At 59.8% G+C, this 24,534-nt stretch overlaps 3 protein-coding genes and 1 long non-coding RNA gene across 7 annotated transcripts; 3 read left to right on the forward strand and 1 right to left on the reverse strand.

Annotated features, from left to right (window-relative positions):
* Nucleotides 1–6: 6 nt before the first annotated feature.
* On the forward strand, nt 7–854 carry PYCR3 (pyrroline-5-carboxylate reductase 3). The gene is made up of 3 exons (XM_083827071.1): nt 7–160; nt 281–373; nt 455–854. Exons 1-3 carry the CDS (start codon nt 17–19, stop codon nt 635–637), a joined length of 420 nt encoding a protein of 139 aa, XP_083683197.1. The 5' UTR covers nt 7–16; the 3' UTR covers nt 638–854.
* A 444-nt stretch (nt 855–1,298) lies between these two features.
* LOC310895601 lies at nt 1,299–6,214 on the reverse strand. The gene is made up of 2 exons (XR_014580789.1): nt 6,121–6,214; nt 1,299–2,413 (listed from the first exon to the last, which is right to left on the reverse strand). It is a non-coding gene; the product is annotated as an uncharacterized lncRNA (long non-coding RNA).
* On the forward strand, nt 6,212–24,163 carry LOC310895598 (elongation factor 1-delta-like). Of its 4 annotated transcripts, none has more exons than XM_083827067.1 (8): nt 6,212–6,346; nt 13,527–13,650; nt 14,735–14,806; nt 20,540–20,633; nt 20,859–20,959; nt 21,926–22,174; nt 23,026–23,220; nt 24,072–24,163. In XM_083827067.1, exons 2-8 carry the CDS (start codon nt 13,531–13,533, stop codon nt 24,108–24,110), a joined length of 870 nt encoding a protein of 289 aa, XP_083683193.1. In that variant the 5' UTR covers nt 6,212–6,346; nt 13,527–13,530; the 3' UTR covers nt 24,111–24,163. The 4 variants fall into 4 exon arrangements, with proteins under 4 accessions (XP_083683193.1, XP_083683195.1, XP_083683194.1 ...); XM_083827068.1 differs by lacking the exon at nt 6,212–6,346 and adding an exon at nt 7,763–7,786; XM_083827069.1 differs by lacking the exon at nt 14,735–14,806.
* On the forward strand, nt 8,272–13,319 carry LOC310895597 (uncharacterized protein). Its single transcript, XM_083827066.1, has 2 exons — nt 8,272–9,974; nt 11,307–13,319. Exon 2 carries the CDS (start codon nt 11,307–11,309, stop codon nt 12,555–12,557), a length of 1,251 nt encoding a protein of 416 aa, XP_083683192.1. The 5' UTR covers nt 8,272–9,974; the 3' UTR covers nt 12,558–13,319.
* Nucleotides 24,164–24,534: the final 371 nt, after the last annotated feature.

The following is a 24,534-nucleotide window of genomic DNA, read 5'->3' on the forward strand; positions in this document are numbered from 1 at the left end:
GGTGCAGGCGGGGGCCATGGTGTTCGCCCGGGGCAGCGGGGCCAGCGACGAGGACGCCGCCCTCCTCCGGAACCTCCTGACCTCCTGCGGGCTCTGCGAGGAGGTGCCCGAGTCCTACATCGACATCCACACCGGCCTCAGCGGCAGCGGGGTCGCCTACGTAAGCGCCGCCGCCGCCGCCGCACCGCGCTCAGCGGCGGCGGAGACCCCGCTCCTCGTAGGGTCGGGGCCCCCCCCCCCACCACCCCTTTTCTCCCCTTGGGTGCTTTGCCTTCCCCAGGTGTACCTGTTTGCCGAAGCCCTGGCCGAGGGGGCCGTGAAGATGGGGATGCCGGGTGCCTTGGCCAGCAGGATCGCGGCCCAGACGCTGCTGGTGAGTCGGTGCCCCCTTCCTTTGCTCCTCACCCCCCCCCGGCCCCCCCCTCCGGCCCTGAGCCGCCCCGCGCACCCTCAGGGCGCGGCGAAGGTGATGCTGGAGACGGGGGAGCACCCGGCCAAGCTGCGCGGGGACGTCTGCACGCCCGGCGGCACCACCATCCACGCGCTGCACCAGCTGGAGAAGGGCGCGCTGCGCGCCACCGTCATGAGCGCCGTGGAGGCTGCCACCCAGCGAGCCCGCGACGTGGGCGAGGACTAGGGGACGGGTCGGGGACGGCCACCTCCGTCCCGTCCCGTCCCCCCCCGGCGCCAGGGACCAGAGCTGCTGCTGCTTCTCGTCCTCCGGCCGTGGCGAACCCCCGGACCAAAGCCCTGCGGGGACCTCGAGCCCTCGGGAGAACCTGGCCGGGGGTGCCCGCGTGGCTGGCCACCGCTGCGGGGCTGGGACCCAATAAAGGTGGGCAGCATGGAGGCAAGGCTTGGCTCTTTCTGGTCCCTTCGGTGCCTTTTTTTCCTCGGGGAGGCGACAGCAGTGGGGTTTGTGCCGCTCTGAGGCACTGGGACATCGGGGATGGCAGAATCGGAGCGGCTGAGGGTGGGTGGCACCTCTGGGGCCATCGGGTCCAGTCCCCGGCTGGTGCCCAGCCCCACGTCCAAGCAATTTTTAGGGGATCTCCAAGGGGGAGACCCCAGCGCCCGCCCCGGGCAGGCTGTGCCGGTGCTGCGGCGCCCGCGCGGCACAGAAGTGCTGCCTGGTGGTGACGCCACGCCGGCTGCGTGCCGGGATGGCTGCTGGCACGCGTGGCACTGAGACAGGGACGGGGACATGACTTTCAGGGAGCAGGGCTGGGATGAATCCTAAAATCACAGAATATCTCAAGTTACGACCTATGAGGACTCGTCACGTCCAACCGGCTGCACCAAGGGCCACCCAAAAACCAGACCCCGTGTCTGAGGGCGATTGTCCAAATCCTTCTCGAACTCCAGCAGGCTCGGGGTCATGGCCACGGCCCTGGGGAGCCTGTCCCAGCGCCCCACCACCCTCTGGGTGCAGAACCTTTCCCTAACCCCCAGCCTGACCCTCCCCTCTTGCAGCTTTGGTGGGGCCGGAGCTGATCCTGAGCCGCGGCGCCCGGTTCTTGGTTACATGTGGGCACGCCGCTTGGGTGAGGATCCGATCGCTTCGCAAGCCCCGATGAAGCTCCCTTCTCCTCCGGATGCGATTAGCGGGAGGTTTGGGGGATGCTTTGAAGATGAAAGGCGCCTTCCTGGCGAAACACCCAGGTGCTGAGCACCCCCTCCGGCTCCTGCTGCTTTGATCCGTCCCCCGGGGGAGCAGCAGACGGCGGTGACACCGCCGGCGGCACCAAGCCCGGGGAGATGCGAGAGGCGGCTGCGCCCCTTCTTCCCCGGGCAATAGCGGCACGAGCCCAAAAAATAGCTTAATTTTCCCAAATCGTCCCCTCCGCTTCACTGGTCCTTGCTGGGGTTGCCTACCAGCAGGCAGCAGACTTCATCGTTCTGCTGAGTCGCACAAAAATGGTTTAAATTACATTAATTAAAATATATATATATATATTGCAGGTAAATTATTGCCACTACCTTGCTGGCTTTGCCAGTGGAGGGAAACACAGCCCGTCCTCCACCAGTTCCCTCCCAGCTGGGTGCTCGAAGTCAGCCACAGCTCAGGTTTTAGGATGTTTTAGGATGCAAAGCTGGAAGGGGGGAGCACAAAACGGGTCGGGCTCGACGCAACGTGCTGGCTCGGAGCCCGGCAGCGGCTGAAACTGGGAGGCTGGCTGGGTCTGAAGAGGAAAAATAGTTTATTTCTCCCGTAGTCCGAATATCGACCTTGGTTCCGCAGCAGTTTGGGGACGGGAAAGGACAAACGCCAGCTCCAAACCCCGATTTTGCATGCTGCTTCTTGCTGAGAGATGAGACCGACGGGGAACTGAGGGAGCAGCACGTTAACCGCTCGATGCCAACGACGCAAAATCCCCGTTTGACGCCGCGTTCTTCGAAGCTCTGCATCCATCTGGAGGAGAAAATAGGGTTTAAAGGCCACTACATCCACTTTTATTAGTTCTCGGTCTCAGCCGATGGGATTGTACTTGCGAACAGGGCTCGGAAGAAGAGGCTGAGCCCAGCTTGGAGCGTTTTGGGGACAGACGCGGCGTTTTGGGCACCGGGCGAGCCGTGCGCGGGGGCGCCAGGGACACGGCGGAGCGGCAGCTCCGAGGGACCAGTTACAAAAGACAACCTCAGAGCGGGAATAAAAATCCGTTTAATCTCCGTAAACTCTGAAATCATGAGACAAAGACCCGACAAGTAAAAAACACCCATCCCGCCTGCTGACACAGGGCACGTCGGCTTGAATGATTTTTTTTTTCTGCTTTTTTCAATAATTTGGCTAAGTAGGCTAAAATTTTATCAACATCGGGTCGAGGAAAGAGCTGCTTAATTCACATCCGATGCCCCCGGTATTTCACGACAGCTCCGGGAGCCGCCCCCGCTCCCACCTCACACAAGACACGGGGCAAAACAGGAGCCTGGACCCCAAAACTTGGTTTCACGAGGGCGCTGGGACGACGGGACGCGTTCAGCAGGTCTCCGTGGGTCTGGGTGCTGCCGTGCTGTCACGGGAGGGCTGCTGGCGACCCTCACCGGGGGATCTGCAGCTTGCCGGTAATCCCCCCCGCGTCCCCGTCCCAATCCAGTGCACGACGAAAGTCGTCTTACAGCAGCCCCAAATCTCGCCGGTTTCACAGGAAACCGTTTTGGCAGCGGAAAGGGCGTCACCATCCCCTTTAGGGCAGCACCCCGGGAGCGGTCCCGCCGTCCGCTTGAAGATGCGAGGACACCGAGGCGATACGGATCCTACACCCGCATCGCCTCCCCGCAGGATCTGTCCTCCCCAAATCCCATCCCCTTTCCTCGAAGACCTTGGCCACAACCCAGCGCATCCGTCTTCGACGCCGCTGTGGGGTAGGAAACGTCCCAATCACACAGCTGCCTGCTCCGAGAGGTGGGGAATTACGGCGTGGAAATGCAGCTTGCCCCACGGTGCCGGCTCCTCAGGGGGTCTCTCCGTCACCCTGCTTCCCCACGGGGGCAGCACGGACGCCACCCGCCCCATCCCCGTGGTGCCCGCGTTACCCAGGACCCGTCCTGCTCAGCCTCACGGGATTAAAAAAAAAAAAACAGCACCTCCTAAACGAGCTTAGGGTGGGGAACGACCTTCGAATAGGCGACGCGTGGAGGGCGTCGCACAAATAAAAAACCCCGTTAGACCTAAAACGTGACTCCCCCCCCCCACACACACTTCAGCCACGGTAACCCACGGGGGTCTGGGCCTCCTGAACTGCCCGTGCCGGAGGGGAGCTGGCACCTCCGCTGCCAGCCCTGCCAGGACAAACGGGGTGTCCCCAGCCCCGCGGGTGTCCCCAGCCCCACGGGTGTCCCCGGGGGGGCGAGGCGGTCGGTAGCCGACGGGTGGCCGGCCGCCCTGCCCTAGGGATCGGGGCTGCGGGCGCGCTGCAGCCGCTGGGCCATGCTGATGAGGGAGCGGAGCTGCACCAGCTTCAGCGGCCCCACTTGCCGCGGGTCCTGGCCCTCCAGCCAGCGCAGCGCCGTCTCCAGCCCCCTGATGGCTTCCCGGGCCGTGGGCAGCAACGGGGGGCCCCCTTCCCCGAGCCCGCCAGCCCCACTGTCCCTTCCGCCAGCCCCATCTCCGGCAACCGCTTCTTCTTCCTCCTCCTCCTCCTCCTCCTCCACCCCACAGCCTCCGGAGCCTTCCTCCTCGGCGTCCTCATCCCCATCGTCCTCCCCCGTACCCGGGGCCGTGTCATCCAAGTGCAGCCAGTCGGCCACCTCCTCGGGAGCCAGGCGCTTGTAGGCCAACGCGGCCAGGTGGGTCAGGTCGCTGAAGACTTTGCCGTCCCCGCCGCCTTCCTCCCCGGCCGGCCGGTCTCCTCGCTCTTCCTCCCCGGGCTGGGGCTCGAAGGCGGCGCGCAGCCCCAGCAGCCAGCACTTCTCGATGGCGCCGGGGGGGATGAGGTCCCAGGAGAGGCCGGCCAAGTAGAGCATGTCCTTGAGGAGAAAGGAGCGCACGAAGTCCACGGGGCCCCCGGCGCCGCCGCCGCCGCCCCCCCCGGCCGCGCACGAGACGGCCAAGCGCAGCAGCTCCCGTTTGTAGAGCTGCTTGAAGGCGGCCACCACCCCTTGCTCCAGCGGGGCCGGGATTCGGCCACCCCCTCCGGCCGAGCCGTTCCCGGCCGGGCCCTTGGAGAGGAAGAGGGCGCGGATGGAGCCGTTGGGAGTCTGAAGCTGGGGGAGCTCCTCGGGGCCTCCCCAGGCGGGCGGCGTCGGGGAGCTGAGCAACAACACGGCCTTCTGCTGCAGGCAGCTCCGCCGCAGGTAGCGTTTGACGCCCGGCACGAAGTCCTCGAAGAACCAAGCCCTGAGGAGAGCCGGCCCCAACCTGGCCTCGGGGCCGTAGCGATAGCAAGCGGGGAATTTGTCCTGGTTGTGGTGGCGGAGGCTGGGGGGGTCGCGGAGGCCGCCGACCACCAAAGGCTTCAGCTTGTGGGAGCCGGTCAAGTTGGCGGCCAGCAACACGGTGACCCGTTGGCGGGGAGCCGGCCGCCGCCGCGCCGCCTGCCCGGGCAGCAGCTTCCAGTAGAGCCCGGTGACGTTGGCGTTGTAGATCTGCTCATCGCCGTAACCCCCGGCGTCGGTGGTTGGGGTCGGCGGCGGGGGCTCGGGGCGGGCGGCGGGCGCCCGCTCGTGCTCGGCGGCGGCGGCGGCGGGGAGGCCGCCCTCGCCGTAGATGCGTTGGCTGGAGATGCCGTGGCGCTTCTGCCAGCGCCAGAACCAGCCGTGGCTGGCCTTGAAGGTGCACTTGGGGCCGTAGATCTGGCGGGCGAAAGCCTCGGCTTGGGCTTGGATGAGGGGCCCGGAGAGGGGGACGCCGTGCTGCCGGAGGGCGAGGAACCAAGCGTAGACGGCACGGTCGATCTCTTCCTCGTTGGCCAACCTCATCTTCTTGCGTTGGGTGCCCACCTCCCCCCCCAGCTGCTCCAGGAACCAGCGCAGCTTCGCCTCGTCCTTCAGCCAACCCCGCAGCGTCCCCCCCGGCACCCCGAAAGCCCGGCACACCGACGCCTGCCGCTCGCCCTTCTTCACCCGCTCGATGGCTTGCAGCTTGTCCTTGATGGAGTACGCCCGCCTCAGCGCCATCTTCACCGACACCACCCCCCCCACGCCCCCCCTCCCGCCGCCTCCCCCCCCCCGCCGACCCCCCGCCATCGCCGCCGCCGCCCCCCTCGGAGCCTTCTCGCCCCCCCGAGCCCGCAGCCCCACCCTCTTGGCCCCTTGCCCCCCCCCCAAGCCCCCTGCCCGGCTCCGTCCCCCCCCCGGGCTCGCAGCCGCCCCCGCCGCCATGGGGCGCGTTATAAGCGGGGAGGGGGGGAGGGGCGGGGGGGGGGGCGCCTTTGTCTCCGCTCCCAGCCCCGAGCCGGCCGGCGCCTAGAGCGCATGCGCGCTCCCTCTCTCCCCCCCCCCCTTCCCTCCCTCTCTCCCCTTCCCTCCCTCTCTCCCCCCCCCTCCCCGCCGCGCTGTTGGACTCTTCCCCGCTATCCCCGCCGTGCTTCTGGGCTGTACCAATCGCACCGCGAGGGGGGAGGGGGGGGGAGGCACCTCGCTTTTTTCCCTCCCTCCCCGCTTGGCATCCCCCGGCCTCACCTCGCACGATGAAACGCTCTCAGCCGTGCCCTGCGCTTCCCGGTCCGCGCCACGCGTCCCCGTTCCTTCGCCCCTCCCCTCCCCACGGCTCCCCCCCCCCCCCGCCCCCCCCGCCGCCGCCGCGCGTGGTTCGCGCCGCGCCCACAACCCCCCGCGCGCCGCTCCCTGCCCCCTTTTGCCCGGCGGACGCCGAGCGGAGCGGAGCCGCCCGCGCCCAGCGCCGCTGGTGAGTGACGCCCCCCTCCCCCCCTTCCATGGAGCCCCCGCCGCCCCCGCGATCCCTTCCCCCCCTCACAGCGCCTCTGGAGCCCCTTCAGCTTCTCCTGGCCCCCGGGGGGCGCTGCCCGTTGGGCCTCATCCCCTTTCCAGGCCGGGGGAATGGGTTTTGGGGGGGCTTTTCCTTCGTGGGCAGCGAGCTGTGGGGTCCCCACAGGGTATTTGGGGTCCCCTGAGGTATTTGGGGTCTGTTCCCCTCGTGCTGCCGCAGGGAACGGGGTCATTTGGTTTTCTGTCCCCTGTGGGGTCTCCTCCCTCTTTCTGCCCCCACAACGGGGGCGTCCCCTGTGTGTCCCCCCCCCCCCCCCGGTATCTGTGGGGTCCCCCCCCCGCCCTCAGAGCCCCCGTGGAGGAGTTTTGGGGCGTTTTTGCCCCCCTCCGGTCGTGTTCCCTTTTCTCAGAGGGGCGTGTGCTGCCCCTCCCCAAATCTCCGAGCTCCTTTCCCGTCTTATGTCAGCTCTGCGACCTCCTCCAAGCATATCACCACACAGCACACCCCCACCAAAAAAAAAAATACCCCATTTCTCCTTCCAGGCTGATTGAAGGGAGGTTTCAGGGCTCCCCCCACCTCTGTTTAGTCCCAGACCTGAGCGAGGAGGTTGTGAGAGCCCCCAGCACCTGTCCTTTACCCCCCCAGGTCCTTGGCAAGGATTTTTGGAGGCTCGGGGGGGGGAAAAATTGAAGCTGGCAGCTCCAAACCTGAGCTGCGGCCCTGCGTCCGTCCCCCCCGCGTCATCCTTGCTCCGTTAAGGGACAGAGACCGCCGGGGATTAAGCTCAGCGAAGCCCACCCTGCTGGTGCCGAAGGCTCCGGGTAACCTTCAGCTGGCCCCAGCCCAGCGCCGCGGTGCCGCCTGCAGCGGGCTGGGACCCGGCCTCGGCTCCGCTGTGTCAGGGCTCTGCTCGAGTCCCTTCGCGCTTTGCTGCCCGCGGGATCTGCTTGGCTCGCCTCGCTCTCTCCCCCTTCTTCTGCTTTTCCTTTTTTTTTTTTTTCCCCACCCGGAGCTCAGGAGGAAACCCGGCTTCAGCCCCTCTGCTTGGGGAGCAGGCAGAGCCCAGGGGGAGCGCATGTGCAGAGGCTCCTGCTGTGCCCTTTTGGGATTTCCAAGGAATTGCAGCAGTAACTCAAGGTGCTGAGGCTGCTGTCCTTCCTTTTCCCAGCCTTCTGCCCCTCCTGGTGGTCGCCAAAACCGGCACGGGGTTGTCCTTTCAGCCACCACGGGGTTGTCCTTCGATATCCGGACTGCTGCTGCTTTACCATTGATCGTAATCTGACATTCACAGACCTTTTTGTGCTCAGTACCGAGGGGAAAACGCCTTTGCTGGGCCGTCGGGCTGCGATCCTGTCCTCTCCTCTTCTAGGTGTGCCCTTTTCCTCCCTGACTTTGCAGGTACGCCTTTTTTTTTTCCTGTTCCTCTTGCCGTCGACTGTGCTGTTCCGTCCGAAGGCGGCTGCTTCTCCCCTCTCTTCCCCCGCTGCCGCTTTCCCAAGCCCTCGGTTGGGTTTTCGTTAGCGATCGGCCCCCGTCGCGGCTGGGGGGGGAGCAAAGAGTCGAGATTTTAGGTGGCTGAGGTTGGCGGCGGCGGCGTTTCCCCGTGTAAACGGTAGCATGGAGCTTCCTCTTAGAGCGGAGGTGATCTGACGAGGGCAGAGCTGATCCGGGGAGTGAAACCGGCAAAAAAGAAAAAAAAAGGAAAAAAAAAACCTGTACCACGCAAGCCTTAGCGCTTCCCTTCGCTTCTGCTCCCTGCGTCAACCCGGTGCCCGCGTTGAGGAACCGCTGCGAGGTGCCACCGGCCCCCCTGGTGCGAAAGCAGCCTGGTTTTTTTTTTTTCTTCCCCACCTCGGTTCTCTGAACTCGCTCTGAATCACCAGCGAGCAGGGGAGGAGCGGGAGGACTGCTGCTTGCCTTGAGAGCAGGTAGGTACGGGGCAGACGTGGCTCAAATACTGACCGGTGCCTCGCCGGGACGAAGCCTCCCGCAGGGCTGCGGCGGAAAGGAGCAGAATCGCGCCTGTGGACCTGCTCCTTCCCCTCCCGCCGCCTCCTGACACCCCTCCGATGCAATTCATGTCTCCGGGGAGCTGCAACAAACGCTTTTACAGCGGAAAGACGCCTTTGCTGTACGGCCCTCGCGTCAGGAGGGACGTAACGCGCTCCTGGAGAGAAGGACCAGCTTCTGCTAAGCCAAGACACGGAGCTGACCAAACTTTCTCCTTTTTTTTTTTTTTGGCTGCAGCCGCAGGATGATGCGTCGTGCGCCGCGGTTTTACCTAAAAAGTAGCTAAGATTTAAGGGGGATAACGCCGCCAAATAGCTCAAGCCCAAAGCTTTTGACAGAACAACAATAGAGAGGGTTGACAGAAGGACAGCGGAGACCTTTTCGGGGCCTGTTTTTAACGTCGGGCACTGTCCTGCAGCGCTGGAAGATTCGTTCTGGCTCCAAAACGCCCGGGAAGCGGTGAGCGGACAACGAAAAACCCTTCGGGCTTTTCGTCGGCTCTTCAGGAGCTTTTTGGGGGGGCGTTCGCCCGAGATGCTTTGCTACCGGGGAGCGTTTGATACGTGGCATTGAGAAATAGGAGCGATAGAATTTGTTTTTCCGTTGTAAAGGCACTGGAGGAGGAAAACTGTCGCGTGTCTTGGGCCTGGGCGCTCCTGGGCTCGAGGTCGCTCGCTTGGCTTTAAGCTTTTAAAAAGAAAGCTCCGGGCGTTAGGAGTCCAAGCTTACCCGTTTAAAATTTGCTCCGAGACCTCTGAGGAGCCAAATTCGTCCCTTCAGATGAACGCAGAGCAGAAATGCTGGTGTTTGTTGGTTTTTTTTTTTCCCTTTCTTGTCTGTAAACTCTTTGGAAATGGGGTCCTTGGTCCCGAGTGAGCCTCAGCTTTGACCTCTACGGAAACGTGGGGTGCTGCGAGCGTCTTGGGCGTGCTGATGCCTCCTCTTGGCGGCGTTTCCCTCTGCCGAGCCCTTCCCCGGCAATGATCTCAGGAAACCACAACCCTTCGAATTCCTCCGAGCTCCGTCGGGTGGGGAATTCGTGGTCGCAAGGCTCGGGGTTTGCGCTCCCGGGCAGAAACAGCCGGCTTCGCGTGGTCCGGGACCGGAGAATCCGCGTCTGGCCGGGCCGCGGAGGTGCAGCCTCGTGGGCATGGCCCTGCCCGTTAATCCTGAAGGGATTCTGCGAGCTTGCACGCATCGTTTTGAGGATTTCTCTGAAAAATTCAGCCGAGTGTCGGCCCTGGCGTTCGCTTTCCATCTCCCGCAGGAATTACTGCGTGGATTGCTGGCTCCAAATAACCGCAGTCGTGCAAATTCAGGACCTGGCACTCCGATCCTTAAATCTCGGGGATTTCTTTAAGGGTTTGCTCTTCGCCCTTACCTGCCTTAAACCCGAGCTTCGCTTCGTCACCCGCTCGAGGCAGCCGTGACAATCCCGGGAGCCTCTGAAAGCTCCCTGTCATCACCGGGAGCCCTTTTCCATACGTATATTTTAATTGTTGCTTAAAATTAAAGGTAACTGGCTGGCTGTGGTGGTGCCTGCTGAAGATGCGTAGTCCTGGCGAGCTAGCCAGCCGTAAGTTTAATTAAATACATATTATGGGGGCAGTTAACTACACGTTAACGCGTTTGGCTGTTGTTTGTGTCCTTGCCGATGAGCTGCTGCACCTCTGGTGCTTGGAAATCTCTCTAACTCGTAATTTTTTCTCTTAATGCTGTCGTAGGAGCGGGAAAAAAAAGTAAGTACTCCCAGCCGTCCCCGTGGCTCTGTGCCTTCAGGGAAATCGGGGGAACAGAGATGCCGGCCCGGAGCTTTTACTTGATCCCTTTGTAGCCTGTTCTCCCCGGGATCAATCAGATGCCTAAAATTCAGGTGTAGCTCGCGGGCGTTGCCTCGTCTTGGTGCCCCCCTCCAAAAATCCCGTTTAAATCGGTACGCCGATAACTGAAATTCACTGCTTTACTAATTTAAGCTGCATTTTTTTAAAATAAAGCTTCTAAAGCAAGGATCTTTAGTTGGAATGAGGGCCAGTTGTCTTTACCGGTCCGTCACTCCCTGGGCTCAAGGCTCAAGCAATCAAAGGTGTTTCCTTTACCGTTCCCGATTACCTGCACATACTGGAAGCTGCCTGATTATTTTTTTTTCCCCTCTGAAGTCTGATTAGGGCAGGAAAACCCAAAGCACGAGCAATGTTTTTTTTTTTTATACGAACAGCACATTTTTTTGTGGAACCTATGTTAACGATCTCCAGCTCTGGGTCCCTTTTGGTTCGCCGGCAGCCCGGCTTTTGAACCAAAATTGTGTCAGGCTTTTTCCGTCAGCTCCCCCTGCCGGCTTCCTGCTAGCAAAACACAAATAGCTCTGAGCGATGACCTCTAAAAATACTCAGAAATTAGGACAGCTTTTTGTTTTCAGCACGCCTTCCCAAATCAGTGCCTGGTTGATGGTCCCTAACAGGTAATTAAGGGCTAACCTGCTAACTCGAAGCGATTTCTCACGTACCAGGGCTTTGAGCGGGACCCCAGTGGCCTTATCCTGGCGGTCGCCTCCCAGAAGGGAAATTCGAGGTGCCTCCAGCCAGCACCTTTTCTTTTTAAATCGCTACACGGTGACGTGCAGAAGTAGCCCTCAGAACAGCGCGAGCGTTTGAGGAGGAATCGGGTTCCTCGGAAATTGGGCGTGTTCGGAGGCGGTTTCGCTTCTCTGAGCTACAATTTATACCAAAAAAAAAAAACCAAAAACCAAAAAACCTAAATGCTTGGGCTCTTAAATGCGAGTAATAACGGCACGATGGCTTTTGTCGGTTCCACATTAAGAAATCGCTGAGGTCTGCATGCCCTCGCTTTGCTTGATTTTGCCGCCACTACACTGTTGTGCTTATCTTTTAACGCTGCCCCTCTTCGGAAGATGAGGACGAGGAAGCCTCCGTGCCCGGTGGAGAAAGTGTGGGTGGACAAACACAAGTACGACGAAGCCGAGAGGCTGCACTACGAACGAGAAGCGATGCTGGCCGCCGCCGCCGCCGCCCCCGAGGAGTGCCCGGAGGCGGAGGCCGTGAACGCGGAGGCCGTGAACGGAGTCTGCAACGACGACCCCGCCGCCGAGGGCGAGCTCAAGGGGGACCCGAAACGAGGGAGGAACGGGAAGAAGCAGAGGAAGAGGAAGCGGTCTCCGAAAGCCAAAGGCGCGGCCTCCAAGGCGTCGGACTCGGTCCTGAGCGGCTTGGCCGCCGACCGCGTGTGGTTCGAGAAGCCCTCCTACGACCGCGCCGAGAACCTGTACAATCAAAAAAGGGTGGATTGGCAGAGCCGGGAGGCGGCTGAGGCTGAGCTGGCCGCCGAGCCGCCCGCGCCGAGAGCCGGCCAAGACGTCCCCGAGCCGCGGACGCTCTCGGCGGCCCTGCCCTGCTCCCACGGCGGCCTGAGCGCCTGCCACCACCTCGTTCGGGGCGTCTGGCTCAACAAGGCCGACTTCGATAAGGCCGAGAAGGCGTTCGTCGAAAGGTCTCGGCTCTTCGTTCCTCCGAGCGTCCTCGCCGTTCCCTCCGTCCTCCCCGACGCTGACGACGCCGGGCTGAGAACGCCGGACGAAGGCTACGGGACGGCCCTGCCGACCCCCGCCACGCCGAGCTTGGCCCCGGCCGCCGTCGGCACCGCTCCCCTCGTTACCGGCTCGCCGGCCTCCCCCCGCCGGACGGTGAACGGTAAGCCGCAGGCTTCGAGCTTGCAGGCTCTCGTGGCGGAGGTGTGGTTGGAGAAACCCCTCTACGACGGCGCCGAGAAGAGCTTCTACGAGAACCTCTTCGACGGTCCCCCGCCGGAAAAAGCCGAGCGGCGGCGGCGCGGCTCCCCCGAAGCCTCGAAGGAGCCCCGGGAGGACGGGGAGAACCCGGGCGCCGGGAAAAAAGAGGGCGCCGAGCACGCGGAGGCCGCCGGCAGCTCTCCGCCCCCCTCCTCCTTCTTCCTCCACGAGGACAGCGAGGCCGCGTGGCTCAGCAAGCCGGCGTACGACCGTGCCGAGGCGCGGTACTACGCGGCCGAGGCTCTGAAAGCCTCAAGAGCTGGAGAGAGCGCGGAGGTGCCCCGACCCCCCCCGGCAGTAAAACCCTCCCGGCCGGCTGCCCAAGCTTCGACCGCCCCCGCGCCGGGAACAAAGTAGGAGAAATTTCTTCCGGGGTAAAACCCCACGCGCGCGCAAAAAGAAGGGGTCGCTAGGGCTTGTTTGAGAAGTTTTAAGGCGGAGTGGCACGGCTGGGTAGTTACAGGACACCTTCAGAGCCTTGGACCCTGTCCTAATTGGGGTAATTTGCTCTTAGCTGGGCAGAACTAGGCGTTACGCCTTGCACCCTTCCCCGGGAAAGTCGGGGTGGGCTAAAATGGGCGTAATTCGGCCGGAACCGGGCTTCTTCCTCCCTAATCGCGGCTGGCAGCTCGAGCAGGGTCTGGAGGCGTCGAGTGCCAGGAAGGGTTTCGAGGCGGAGGACCTTGACCCCGTTGAAGGAGGGTGGGGGTGAGGGAGGGCGTGAGTTTCATGGGGGAGATTTGGGGTTGTTGAGCTGTTGAGGAGGGGGGGTGGGGGCTTTTGGTGCCTTCCCTGTTGTGTGGTGTAGCCTGGTAGTGGCGCGGGCGGGTTGCGGTGCTTTATTCTTGCTCCCACCGCCTTCACGGACCGGTGCTGGGCCCGTAGCTGTCCCCCGGCTTGAAATAACGGGAGGCACGGGGTGAGGAGCGCGGCACGGGCCGCTTGGCGCGGCGTCTTCTCCGCCTTTGCCTTCCCCTCCTCCAGCAATAAATAAAGGACGTTTTTAGCAGCAGGCTCGGTCGCGAGCGTCCCGTAGGAAGCCCCGCTCTGCGAGCTTCGCTGCGGAAGGAGCTCCGCAGCAGCTGGTTCAGCCCGTCCCCGCTCTCGGTGCCGGGTCAGGTGAGGCGGCCGGGCGGCCTGCCCCGCTTCCCTAAGAGGATCCTGCTCGCTTAAAGCTTCCCCCACCCCGGGAGGGGAGGCGAGCTGCGGGGGCAGAGAGCGCTCTTCTCCCAGCCCCGTCGCAAGCCGCTAACCTCAGCCGCTTCTAGCGCCTCGCTTCGTTGTTTTTGGTTTGTTTTTTTTATTTCTTTTTTTTTTTCCCCGCAGAAAAATGGCGGTCGAGTTCCTCGCCCACGAGAGGATCTGGTTCGAGAAGTTCAAGTATGACGACGCCGAGCGGAGGTACTACGAGCAGATGAACGGGCCGCTGGGCGGCTCCTCGCAGCAGCAGGTAAAGGGGCGCGCGGCCGAGCTTCGGCAGCCCGCCGGAGCACCGCGAGCTAGCGCAGAGCAGGCATGAGGACGTTGTCCGCCTGGGTGCGCGCTTTTCTGTTATTTCTGCTCTGGGTTTTGCTTTTTCCAGGGGGCGAGAGGCTCTCGGAGCCTTCCGTCTTCCGTCCTGGAGCAGCCACGCTTTTCCCCGGCGTGGCTTATAGCGGATACGCGCGGTGATGTTCGAAGGGAGGCGCCGGGACCCCAAAGAGGCCGGGAATTACCTTCCTCCCCGGCGTGCCCCCTGCGATTTTAAGACGCATCGCGGCACCGTGGAGGAGGAGGAGCGGGATCGCGCCGCCGCTGCGGCACAGCCGACCTAAAGTAGCTCCCCCCCTCAGGTTTTAGCCCCAGATGGTTCCCTTGGAAAGCGCAGAGCTGCCGTAACCTCTTCCTGCGATCCGAAAGGCCGCTAGCCGCTTACGCGTTGAGCCGGGGCTGTGGAAAGCCGCTTAGGGTTTTACGTGGCTGTCTCACCGGGTGGTTAAGGGGAAGCTTCTCGCTTAATTTCGCCCTGCGCGTTCCCGCTGCTAGGGTAGGGGTGGAACAGCACGCGGGACGCTTGCCCAAAAACTGGAAGCTTTAAGCGCCCGAGGCAGGTGTTAAAGAGCAAATAAATATCCGCAGTGATCTCGGGAGAACAGTTAGACTCATTTTCGTGCCCCGTCAGGAGCTTCCAGTGAGGAATTCAGGCCTCTGAGGGGTGGTGCGAAGGCTCCGACGGAGATTCTGTAGCAGCGTAGAGGCAAAAAAAAAAATCCCTGGTCCTTAAAACCCGTCTGCAGCTTGGAAGCGGCTGTCCGCCTGCAGATGCCCGGGCTGTTGGGTGCGTGGGCTACGCCACGGGGGCTCGTGGACAGTTTCCTACCACAGATCTTCCCCGCGGTGCGTGCAGAATCGCTGGAAGGAACCCCCCCACCACCACCCCCCCCGCCCCGTTCTTACCCTTATTTATTTATTTTTTTAACTCCCCCGACCGCTTTCCCGCGTTTCACGGTTTTTGAGGAAAAAAAAAATCTCGGTTCTTTCTGCGCTGTTTGCAGGAGAACGGAGCCAGCACGATCCTACGCGACATTGCCAGAGCCAGGGAGAATATCCAGAAATCGCTGGCCGGAGTGAGTACCTGAGCTCCCTCGCCGGCTGGCTGCCCGCAACCGTTTTTTAGCCGTGGCGCGACTCCCAGCGGGGACCGCCTCGTGGATCGTGGGGCTTCTTTTTCGGTTCGAGGAGAGAGCTTGAGGTGCGCAGCGCTGTGTGCCGCCGCCGCTCCGCCCGATCGCTGCCTGGAGCTTTGAAAACGAGAACCGGGTTGGGCGGGGGGGGGGGGAGGGTGTCAAAATTCTTCGGCTGTGCATTTCTCGGCCTTTTTTCTCCTGGCGGAGCGTTGGTTTGCTCCCACGGGGCTTACCTAAGGAGCAGCGCGTCCCTTAAAAATAACCTCGCCGGGGCGGCAAAGCACCGAGCTCGCCCCTGCGTTTTTGTCTCTCTCGGGGCACACCGAGCTGCCACCTTCTCTCTCCTGTCTCGCTTTGGGTCGGGGTATGTGCAAAAAAATGGTGTCTTCCCTCGGCTGCGGCTAGGGAAACGAGCTTGGCTGCCAGCTCGCCACCCCGTAAAAGCCGAGTGCTTCCCGCAGGTGGCTTTGGGCCGATTTTTTGCCTTGGTTCACTGGGCAGCACCGTCGGGAATTTTTTTTCGGGACGAAGCTGGTAGCGTAAATGGAAGAGTGGGCTGGTTTTATGGGCGAGGAGGGACGAGAGAAGACGGAATACGGCTGCCGTGCCTTGATTTCTGCCCTCTGTGTACCTGTACGTACCTTCCGTGAGGAAATCCATCCTTCGTCTGCATTGATTTGGCCTTGCAGCTCTCTCGCTGGGGGTAGTCGCGCGTTTCTAGCTCGGTACCTTAACAGAGAACTGAGCGCTTCTCAAGGGGAATATTTCACGTTCCTCCTTAACGCGAGCTGTAAGGGAACGTGGATTTGGGATGAACACAAAGGAGTCGGGCTAATCGCTTCCCCTGCGGTGATCTCATTTTAAAAAAGAGGAGGAATGGAAGGTTTCTAATGCTGATTTCTGACTTCAGCATCGGTGTTTCGGCCAGCGACTTAGGGAAAATAACACCCTGTTTGGGCGTTCGGTCGAATTCACCAGCCCCTATCCGAGATTTTTAGCCTGGACTTGAGGCGAATACGTGGGGAATTGAGCTCCGCCTCCAACAGAGCTGCAGGACTTCAGGCACAGAAAGCGTTGAAGGGGCTCGGAGAGCTTTCCGAAGGGTAAGATCTAGCGTCTGCCGCCTCCTCCAGGACCCGCCGCCTCCAGGAGCAGAGGCTGGGCGTGGTGAGTAGGGCCAGGAAACCCAAATACAAACCCAAATGGTTCGCCGAGACCAGGCTCAGCCCGGGGGCTTTCTTGTCCTGGCCTGCCCCTCCTGCTGAGTGAGCTGCTTCGTGTGAGAAGCACGTGAATTTGGGATGGCCGAGTCCTTTTGGCCGAGTCCTTTAGCAGGGAGGACTGGGGGAACTGGCAAAGCACCAGGCTAAAGCGAGGAGAGGGCTGAGAGTCAAGTCCTTTGGCCCCCTGGGGTGTTTGTTGGGGCGGTTAGCACTGAATATCAAGAATTATTCAGTTTTTTTGTCCTTTCCTGCCACGAAGAATCGGTGGGTTTGAGGATTTAAGGCCGAGATCGAGCAGTGGGGCCTCAGATTGGGAATTCGGGGCGTTGCAAGAAGTGCCTTTGGATTCCCCAGTGGTGGCTCGAAGGGAAAGCATCGTGCACCTTAATCCCTGTCACTGCTGGGGGCGCTCCAAGCGTGAACTTACTTGGAAAAGCCACGCGCGTGGCAGCAGCGGCCTCCTCCTTGATACTTCACGGTCCCATTTGTGCCTTACGCTACATCCCAGAGGCTCGGCTTGCTTCGTTTTTTCCCCGCACGTTGCCGTTATCTCGGCGACCTGCGGCAGCGAGCCACAGCTGGATCTTCTCTGCTCTTGTGTGGGGCTTAGAAGAACGGAGCTGTTGAGGGATAAAGCTGAAACGTCACGGTTTCGTAGCTTTTATTTTTTGTAGCTTTCATTTCCGAAGGATTATGGCTCACCTCGGACGGCCGTGCCGTGGGGCGAGCGGGACTTCAGAACACGATCAACCTTCGTTCTCAGGTCTCAGAAGGCCGGGCTCGTGCTTCTGACCGTGCAGAATGATATTGCAGCGTGTCTTCGTAGCCAGGATTTGGTCTTTGCACCCGAGTAGGCAGAGTTTAGGGTCGGGAACGTAAAGGTGAAGCGAGGAGACGTGGTTTTAGCATGATGGGAAGGTGGCAGCTCGGTGCCTTTTTTATTTTTTCCTGCGAAATTCAGCCGAGGCTGGTTTCAGATCTGCCTCGGCTGGTCTCTTTCGTTCCGAAACGTTTGCCGCAGCGCTCCAAGGCTCGAGGTGACGCTCCCGTACCTCCGGGCGAGGAGAGCGCAGAAATTCTCACGCTCGAAACATTTGTTTGCACGTACCTCCCCTCCTGCTTTGCATGGTCACCTCCGCTTCGAACCGTCACCCCGGGCCGCGTCCGCCGGGTCACTAACGCTTTCCCAGGGCGGGTTTTGAAACGCCTGCGGCTGGTGGGGAGAGATCTTACAGGTGGGGGACCTGAGGCACGGGAAGGATCCGCTTGCCTGAGATCGCCACGAGCAAGTCCGGCGGGAGCAGGCGGCCGAACTCTCACTCCCCGAAGCCCTCCTCCCGCGGGGCTGTCACCGAAAGGACGGTGCCGAAGCTCTGCTCCTCCCTGCTCTGCCCCCAGCTCGCTCTGTTCCAAAGCCTCCGTGTTCGTGCCTTCGCCGTGTGTGGGTTTCGGACGGGAAGAGCTGCGCGCGCGCCTCTGGTACTGCAAAAAGTGCTCGGGGGCCACGTTCAGGAACGCGTCTGTGTGCACGTTCTGTAGGAAAACCAGCCCGGATCCGTCCTCCTAGTCCCTGAAAGCCCGCCCTAGCCCTTCACCGCCATCCCCCAGCGGTTCATTTTGGTTTATTTGATGATGGCCAAAGCTGCTGGTGTTCCCAGAGCTCAGGTAGAGCCGGCTCGGCTCAGAGCTCAGCTAGACTGACCCGAGGGGAGAGGTGTAAGTGTTAACTTTGCCAGTTTTCCTTAAAGTGCGTTTTAGAGGCGCGCTTCAGAGAGGGCCGGGTGTTGAAAGCCCCTTGAGGCTAAGAGAGCAGTTTCTATTTTCTGGCCGTCGTAAGCGAGAAAGTTCCCGGGGTTTTGATGAGCTTGGGTGGCTGAATTCGTGCTCCTTGTGCCCTGTGGGTCCCTAGCGTGTTTCCAGGCTTGCTGTGCAGAAGATTTTGAGGAGGTTGCAGTGCTACGCAGCGTGTCGCTCACGTGAGATCAGCTCCGAAACTATCGCTTAAGCTTAGGGGGGGGGAAAAAAAAAGACTTCAAGAGCCCCTCCTGTGAGATAAAAGTACAGGACGTGGCTGCGGTGATGCTCTGGAACTCCCCCGCCTTCAGGGTTTTGGAATCGCTGTCCCTGATGAAATTCCCAAAGGCTTCCGCCGCGCTTCCTCTTGGCACAGCTGCCTCCGAAGAGGAACCAGCTCCCGGCTGCGTGTAGGAGAAAAGCGCGGCGTAGGGGCAGCGCGGCTTCCGCCGGGGCCCGCGTCTCTGCGAGCTTCCAACGCCCTCAGCTCGGGGGGGATGCCCATGGTTTCTCGCGTGGCTTTTCAGAGCCGGGTTTATGGTTAGGTCGGCGTAGGGAGGATGGCAAGGGAGCTGGTTGCAGAGCTCTGCACGACTCGGCGAGCGCTGTGCGGCGCTACGCAAGCCGCGCCTGATTTAATCCGCAGCTGGGTTCTCATCCTAGGATCTTACGCTGCTGGCAAAGTCTGTTGCGGTCAGACATCGCATTTCCATGTTCCTCCTTGCTGAGAGCAGCTTGACGGAGAGCGGAGTGCTTCGAAGTCCCCTCGTCGTACTTCAAGCCATCGCTGCAACCTTCCTCGGTAAAATTACAGTGATCTTTGTCTTCAAACCCGAAATGACGACTACCCAAGGCTGGCAGGTTCCTCTCGAGCTGGAGGCATCCTACCGGGCCGCGGATGTTTGGCCTGGCGGGGCGGAGCAGCGCTGGCCTGCTCCGGGCGACTCCAGGAGGGCTGACAAGCGCCGAGGGGCTGCCCCTGCTCGGCTCTGCCGTCTCCGAGGGGTTTGGCTAGCGGCTGCGAGGCTGGCGAGGCTTTGGAGGCTTCGAATTCGTAAATATTGTTAACGCAGAAGAGAGGCGTGGAGGCACAGCTGGGCTCTGCACCAAATGCTTCTGCTAAATCCCAGAGCCGGGGAGGAAAAGCGGGCCGGGGGGGGATTTATTCAGCAGCGCTGAAGAGGCGTAGCCGAGCCGCAGCATCTTTAACGTCTGCAGCTGCAGGTTAGCTGGTCAGAAAGCCTACAGAAACGTTTGCGTCGGGCCCGAAAACGCGGCCGGAGCCTCAAACCGCTGAGTGCCTGCGATGCTTCGCCGCTCGGCGGGATCGGCAGGCTGCTTTCAGGCAGGAGGGGAGGAAAGCCTCGGCTGCTCGCTCTCTGCAGGCGGCAGCTCCTCCGCGTGCCGGTCATCAACCAAGGAGCGCCTTTTTGGGGCAGGGATGGGCGCGGCTTGTGGGCAGAACTCAAGACTTCCCGCCGAGCTACCTCAGATTTCATCGAATTATCTCAGATCGTGGATTTCAGCGCGGGCTGCCTTGCCCCCCTTCAGGAGAGACGCACGGGTGCTAACTGGAGACTTGCTGGGAGCCTCGGTAGCGCGGACGGAGCTGCTTGAGGGAGCTGAGAGGAGGCTGCGGGGTGAGGGGCAGCGCTGCCCTGGAGAAACGCTTCTCGCTCCTTCCCATGCGGAGCATCCGTCCTTCCACGGACAGACGTAGCTCCCCCTGTAACATTAGGGTCTTGCCAGCCAGGGTATTTAGGGGCCGGAGGTTCCTGCGCCTGTGTCGCTGCAGGGGCTGCATCGGAGGTGGATTTCGTGGTGCTTTTTGGCATCCCGGCCCCCGTCCCTTTTTTTGGGTGGGTGGAGGAAGGTCTCCCAACCTTCCTGCTCGGGGCACCTCCCGCTGCTCCCCGTGTCCTGCGAGCCCTGCGCCTCACGTACCTGCTTTTCCTGGCGCCCCTTGTGCCTTTTTCTTCATCCCGAGTGACTGCCGAGGTGTGTCAGGAGCACGTCAGCTCTGACAGAGCCACATCCATTACGTGCAGGGTGCGCTTGAAAGGATTATAATTTTTCTCTACCGCGTTCCCCTATAAACGGCACTTAGAGCACGAAGGACTGTGTTTTCTTCCCTTTCCTAATTTCAAATAGCAGATAAGGGCTCGTTTTAAAAAGAGGCCCCCCTTTTTTTTTTGCTGTTAAATACTTCTGAAGCCGAATTGCTGCGGTTGTTCCCTCAGGATGTGTTAAAGTTTAATTCGCTTCGGGAGGAGCCGAAGGCCGGGCTGGGGTAAGCGGGAGCGCAGAAATGCTGCGATCTCCTCCCGGCTTCCCCAGGGACTTGCTGTCTGATGTCAAGCAGCTGCCCTTCTGACGGAGCTTGGCGTGATGCTCCAACCTTTGCGTGTGCTGAGTGATCCGGGGCTGCGGGGAGTGACTTCACCCTCTGCTCATCATCGCCAGCTGAAATTCCCCCGAGCTTCGCGCTTCGTTACGTAGAGCTCGTAAATTGCCTTCAAAGCTTTCGGATCAAACGGCCTGGTTCTTAGATCGGCTCTCGGTTTTTCTTCCTTCCCGAAGGCTTGGCTCTTTGCGTCGCTGTTGCGCGGGAGCAGGCGAACAAATCAGTTTCATCTCGGTTTTGTCCTCGTTGCAGAGCGCGAGCGCCACCTCCTCTGGGCCCGCTGACCAGAACGAACTTCTTTCCAGAATTTCTCACCTGGAAGTAGAAAACCAAAACCTTCGCAGTGGTAAGTAGGGGGATCTTGTGGCATGAAAGCAAAAAAAAACCAAACCGAGCGGGGTCCTGCTCCTGTGGGTTGTCTCCTTTATTGACCTTGGTGAGCACGTGCAAGCGTGTTTACAGGCTTCCCGCTGCCTGGAGCAGCTGCTGACCTTAAATCCCACTTCGAGCAGGAGCAAATTTGTCTTGAGAGCCTAGATTCTCCCCCCCCCACACACACCTCTTCTTGCAGTCGTTGCAGATCTTCAGATGGCCATCTTCAAGTTGGAGAGCCGCCTGAATGCTCTGGAAAAATCTACCTCCCACCAGCCCTCCCCAGTTCCACCGACCCAGGTGAGTCTCAGCCAGGTGCTCCTCTTGAACGCTCTCCGGCCTGCCTGCTGAGGGTGAAGGGATGCTTGTAGTTGGGAAGAGTTTGCTGCTGCTTTTCTCGCAGCTTTGGCGGCTGCCTTGTCGTCTTTCCCTAACTGGTATGGGTAGAAAGAAGACAAAAAGGCGTTTTTTTTCTGCCCCGAGACAAAAAAAAAAAAAAAACTGTTAGAGATTTCAGCAGAGGAGAGCCGATACAGATCTGTGGAAGTTCGGAGCTAACAAATATTTGAGAAGGATTTAGCCCATGGTGCTGTAGGTTTCTCAGCACACACCAGGTAAAGTGCCACTGTTATGACAGGTGAGCAGAACTGGTGACTTTTTTTTTTTTTTTAATAAATCTCCCCTGTTAGAATCTACTTAATGCGAACAGGAGAAAGCTGTGGGAGCTGAATGCCTGGCGCCTCTTTAATTCTTGCGGCGTGTCGGAAGACCTGAGGCCGGTGGAAGTCACCTTGGCTCTGTAGGAAGCTCACAGAGCGCGAGGGCCCCTCCTTTGGCAGGGATTTGTTTCACACTTGCAGCATCCTGGAAGGGGTATGCTTGGCACTCGAGCGGAAGGTGACAATCTGCTCATCTCCAAGGGTCTTCAGGGCGAGATGTGGTCTCCTCTGGATAAGCCCTGGCCTTGGGGCATGCAGTAAGGCTGGTTTGTAAGGACAGGTTCCCAATAGCTCTCCCCCCCTTCATGTTCTAGATACGTTGAACCACCGAGTCCTTAAGAGAAGGGTCAGCTCTTGGCTGCGCTGTGTTTTTTTCCTCTATGAATATAATTCAGCTGTGTTGGGATAGCTCAGAGGCGTGTCTCTAGCAAAGCGGGCTTCTGTTCCGGAGTTTTTCCCGAGTGCTGCCGTGATAGAACCTCAGGCTAACTTTCTCCTGTTTTTTTTTTCCTTAATGCAAACTTAAATCCACGTCACCCTGCTGAAGAAAGTGGAACCGTTCAGCGTTCCCTCCAAGAAAGTGGAGCTGCCATCCGCCGCGCCTGCAAAGAAAGCCGAGCCAGCTGCTGCAGAGGAAGATGACGATGACGACATTGACCTTTTTGGCAGTGACGATGAAGAGGAAGACCAGGAGGCTGCCAAGGTCCGGGAAGAGAGACTGCGTCAGTACGCGGAGAAGAAGGCCAAGAAACCGGGTCTCATTGCCAAGTCCTCCATCCTTCTGGACGTGAAGCCGGTGAGTAAGGGCTCCTGCGTGAGGCCGCACGTCCCGTGCGGGAGGCTGTAAATCATCTCGTTTGCACGTCTGCACTGACTGGGGAAGATCTAACCTGCGCGTTTCCAGACGAGGGTTCAGAGCGAGGTGCGGTATCGCAGTTGGGATCTGCAGCATTTGGGCTGCTGCTCCGGTCCTTGGTCCATGGGAAGCGCAGGCTGTTGCCTGAAGGATTCCTCGGACCGGGACTAGCACCCGTCTTTGAAGAAAGGACGTTGAGTTAAAACCAAAACCAGATAATGTCCTAAAAATGAAAATAAACCTGTTCTTGTTAAATTGTCACAGTGGAACCGAACTATGGGCCGTCTAGTGCTCCATTTGCACAAGAGGGATACCTTTGGTAAAAGTCACTTTAAAATGAGTGCTTCGAAACAGGGAGGTTGCTGCAGGAAGAATCCCCCTTGCATCTGCAGGGCCTGGAGGCAGAATCGAAGCAAAATGTCTTGTGGCGTTGCTACCAAGTCAGGTTTAGCTCGTCTAACCCCTTCAGCTAGTTCTGGTGAAAATAATAGCCCAGAAAGGGCAGTGTGTATCAGCTGAAATACACTGAGAGGAGGAGGAGGAGTGTTAAATGTTAACTGTTGGGGTCAGACTGCACACAGATGTGTTAAAACAACCGTGCGCACGTTGACTATCTCAGCTTAGCCAGCCTGATTGAGGAGGACACCTCAATTTTTGTGTTGAGGGGCTATCGTGCACCCCCATTCAGCTTGGGCTGGAGGAGATGGCAGAGTCCTCAGTCACTGGGCACCTCGTGGGGCTAACGGTGACATGTAGGAAGACGTTAAAGTTCCGACTTTGCACCCCTGCAGTGGGACGATGAGACCGACATGGCGAAGATGGAGGAGTGCGTCCGGTCCGTCCAGATGGATGGGCTTGTGTGGGGAGCCTCCAAGCTGGTCCCGGTAGGCTACGGTATTAAGAAGCTCCAAATCCAGTGCGTAGTGGAGGATGACAAAGTCGGGACAGACATCCTGGAGGAGGAGATCACCAAGTTTGAAGACTACGTAAGTCTTCCCGTGAGCCGGGAGGTGCCTCGCCTTGCGGGGTCACTTCTAACTAAGGTTTTTAACAGACTTTGCCGAGCTCGGGTTTCAAATAGAAAACCCCGCGGAGCTCACGGTGTCCATCCGCTGAGATACCAGTGTGTAGCGTGTGCCTGTGTCTACGTACGTGTATTTCGTGCTGATTGATGTAGACGCCTCGCAGATACTTCGCAGAGCCGTTTTGCAGGCTCTTGCTCCTTACCACCCAGCCTTGCTTCGAGGAGCCCCTGCTTCTACGCTTAGCCTAGGCAGCACCAAGGTACAAATGCGTGTGGTTAACCCCGGTGGTTGGGGCTGGAGGTGTCTCCATCCCCATCCTGCCTTCGCTTCCGTGGAAATAGAAGCAGGAGCTCCGGCTCTGTGCCGGGTAATACGCAGGTTTAGTAGCGCTTCCTGCCTCACCCCTGGGAGAGGGAAGCAGCAGGCCACATACCAGTTTTTATTCATTTTTCTTGCGTACTTTTTTGCTTATATTTACAGTAAATCGGGAACTGTTGTTCTTAGGCATGTTGCTGGGAACTTATTATGGATGTTCTTCATCAGCTGGACTGAACATCTAAAGATTCATGCAGTAATGAGCCCAGTGTGGTGCCCTGTTTTGTCTGGTGTTACAGGAATATTAAATAACAGTCCGTGAAGGTGGCTGTTAGCACAGCTGGGGAGCTGGCCTCAGAGCCCTGGGCTATGCTTGGTCTGTTTTTGAGCAGAACTAGCGCACGCTGTGAAGAAATCCGCAGTGTGAGTGCTTTCTTCGGTGTAAGTGTCTGAAAACACCTTGGTGACCTCTAGCTGCTGCTCTTGTTCTGTTGCAGGTGCAGAGTGTGGACATCGCTGCTTTCAACAAGATCTAGAAGCAAACCTGTATCCTCTCTGAAACTGTAACTAATAAAGGTCAAGGAATGCAGATTGTATGTTTTTTCTCTCCTGAGTGTAACTTCCCCAAAGCGATGCGTCGGAGGCTTTGGGGGTTTCCCTTCCTTGCTCCCTTCATAAAAGGAAAAGACCTCGAGATGAGCTGCTTGTGTTTCTGTGTTGGAATGAAGGTCTGCTACTACAAAAAAACAACAACAACAAAAACCCACACTGTATTTCCTCTCTCATTTTCTCCTTGCTGCTATTTTTTTTACCCTGTGCAGGTCACTTCAGCTGATCCTTTGGTTCGTGAGGAGCTGGGGCTGTGCTGAGTGTGGTCAGTGGAAAGGGGAGGTGACATTTCTAACCGTGGGCCAGAGTCCCTCTGTCACGGTGCCAGAGTCCAAGGGCCGGGTGCAGGCT

The sequence above is a fragment of the Anser anser genome, assembly GCF_964211835.1.
Source record: "Anser anser genome assembly, chromosome: 2".
In the NCBI taxonomy this organism is placed as follows: domain Eukaryota; kingdom Metazoa; phylum Chordata; class Aves; order Anseriformes; family Anatidae; genus Anser; species Anser anser.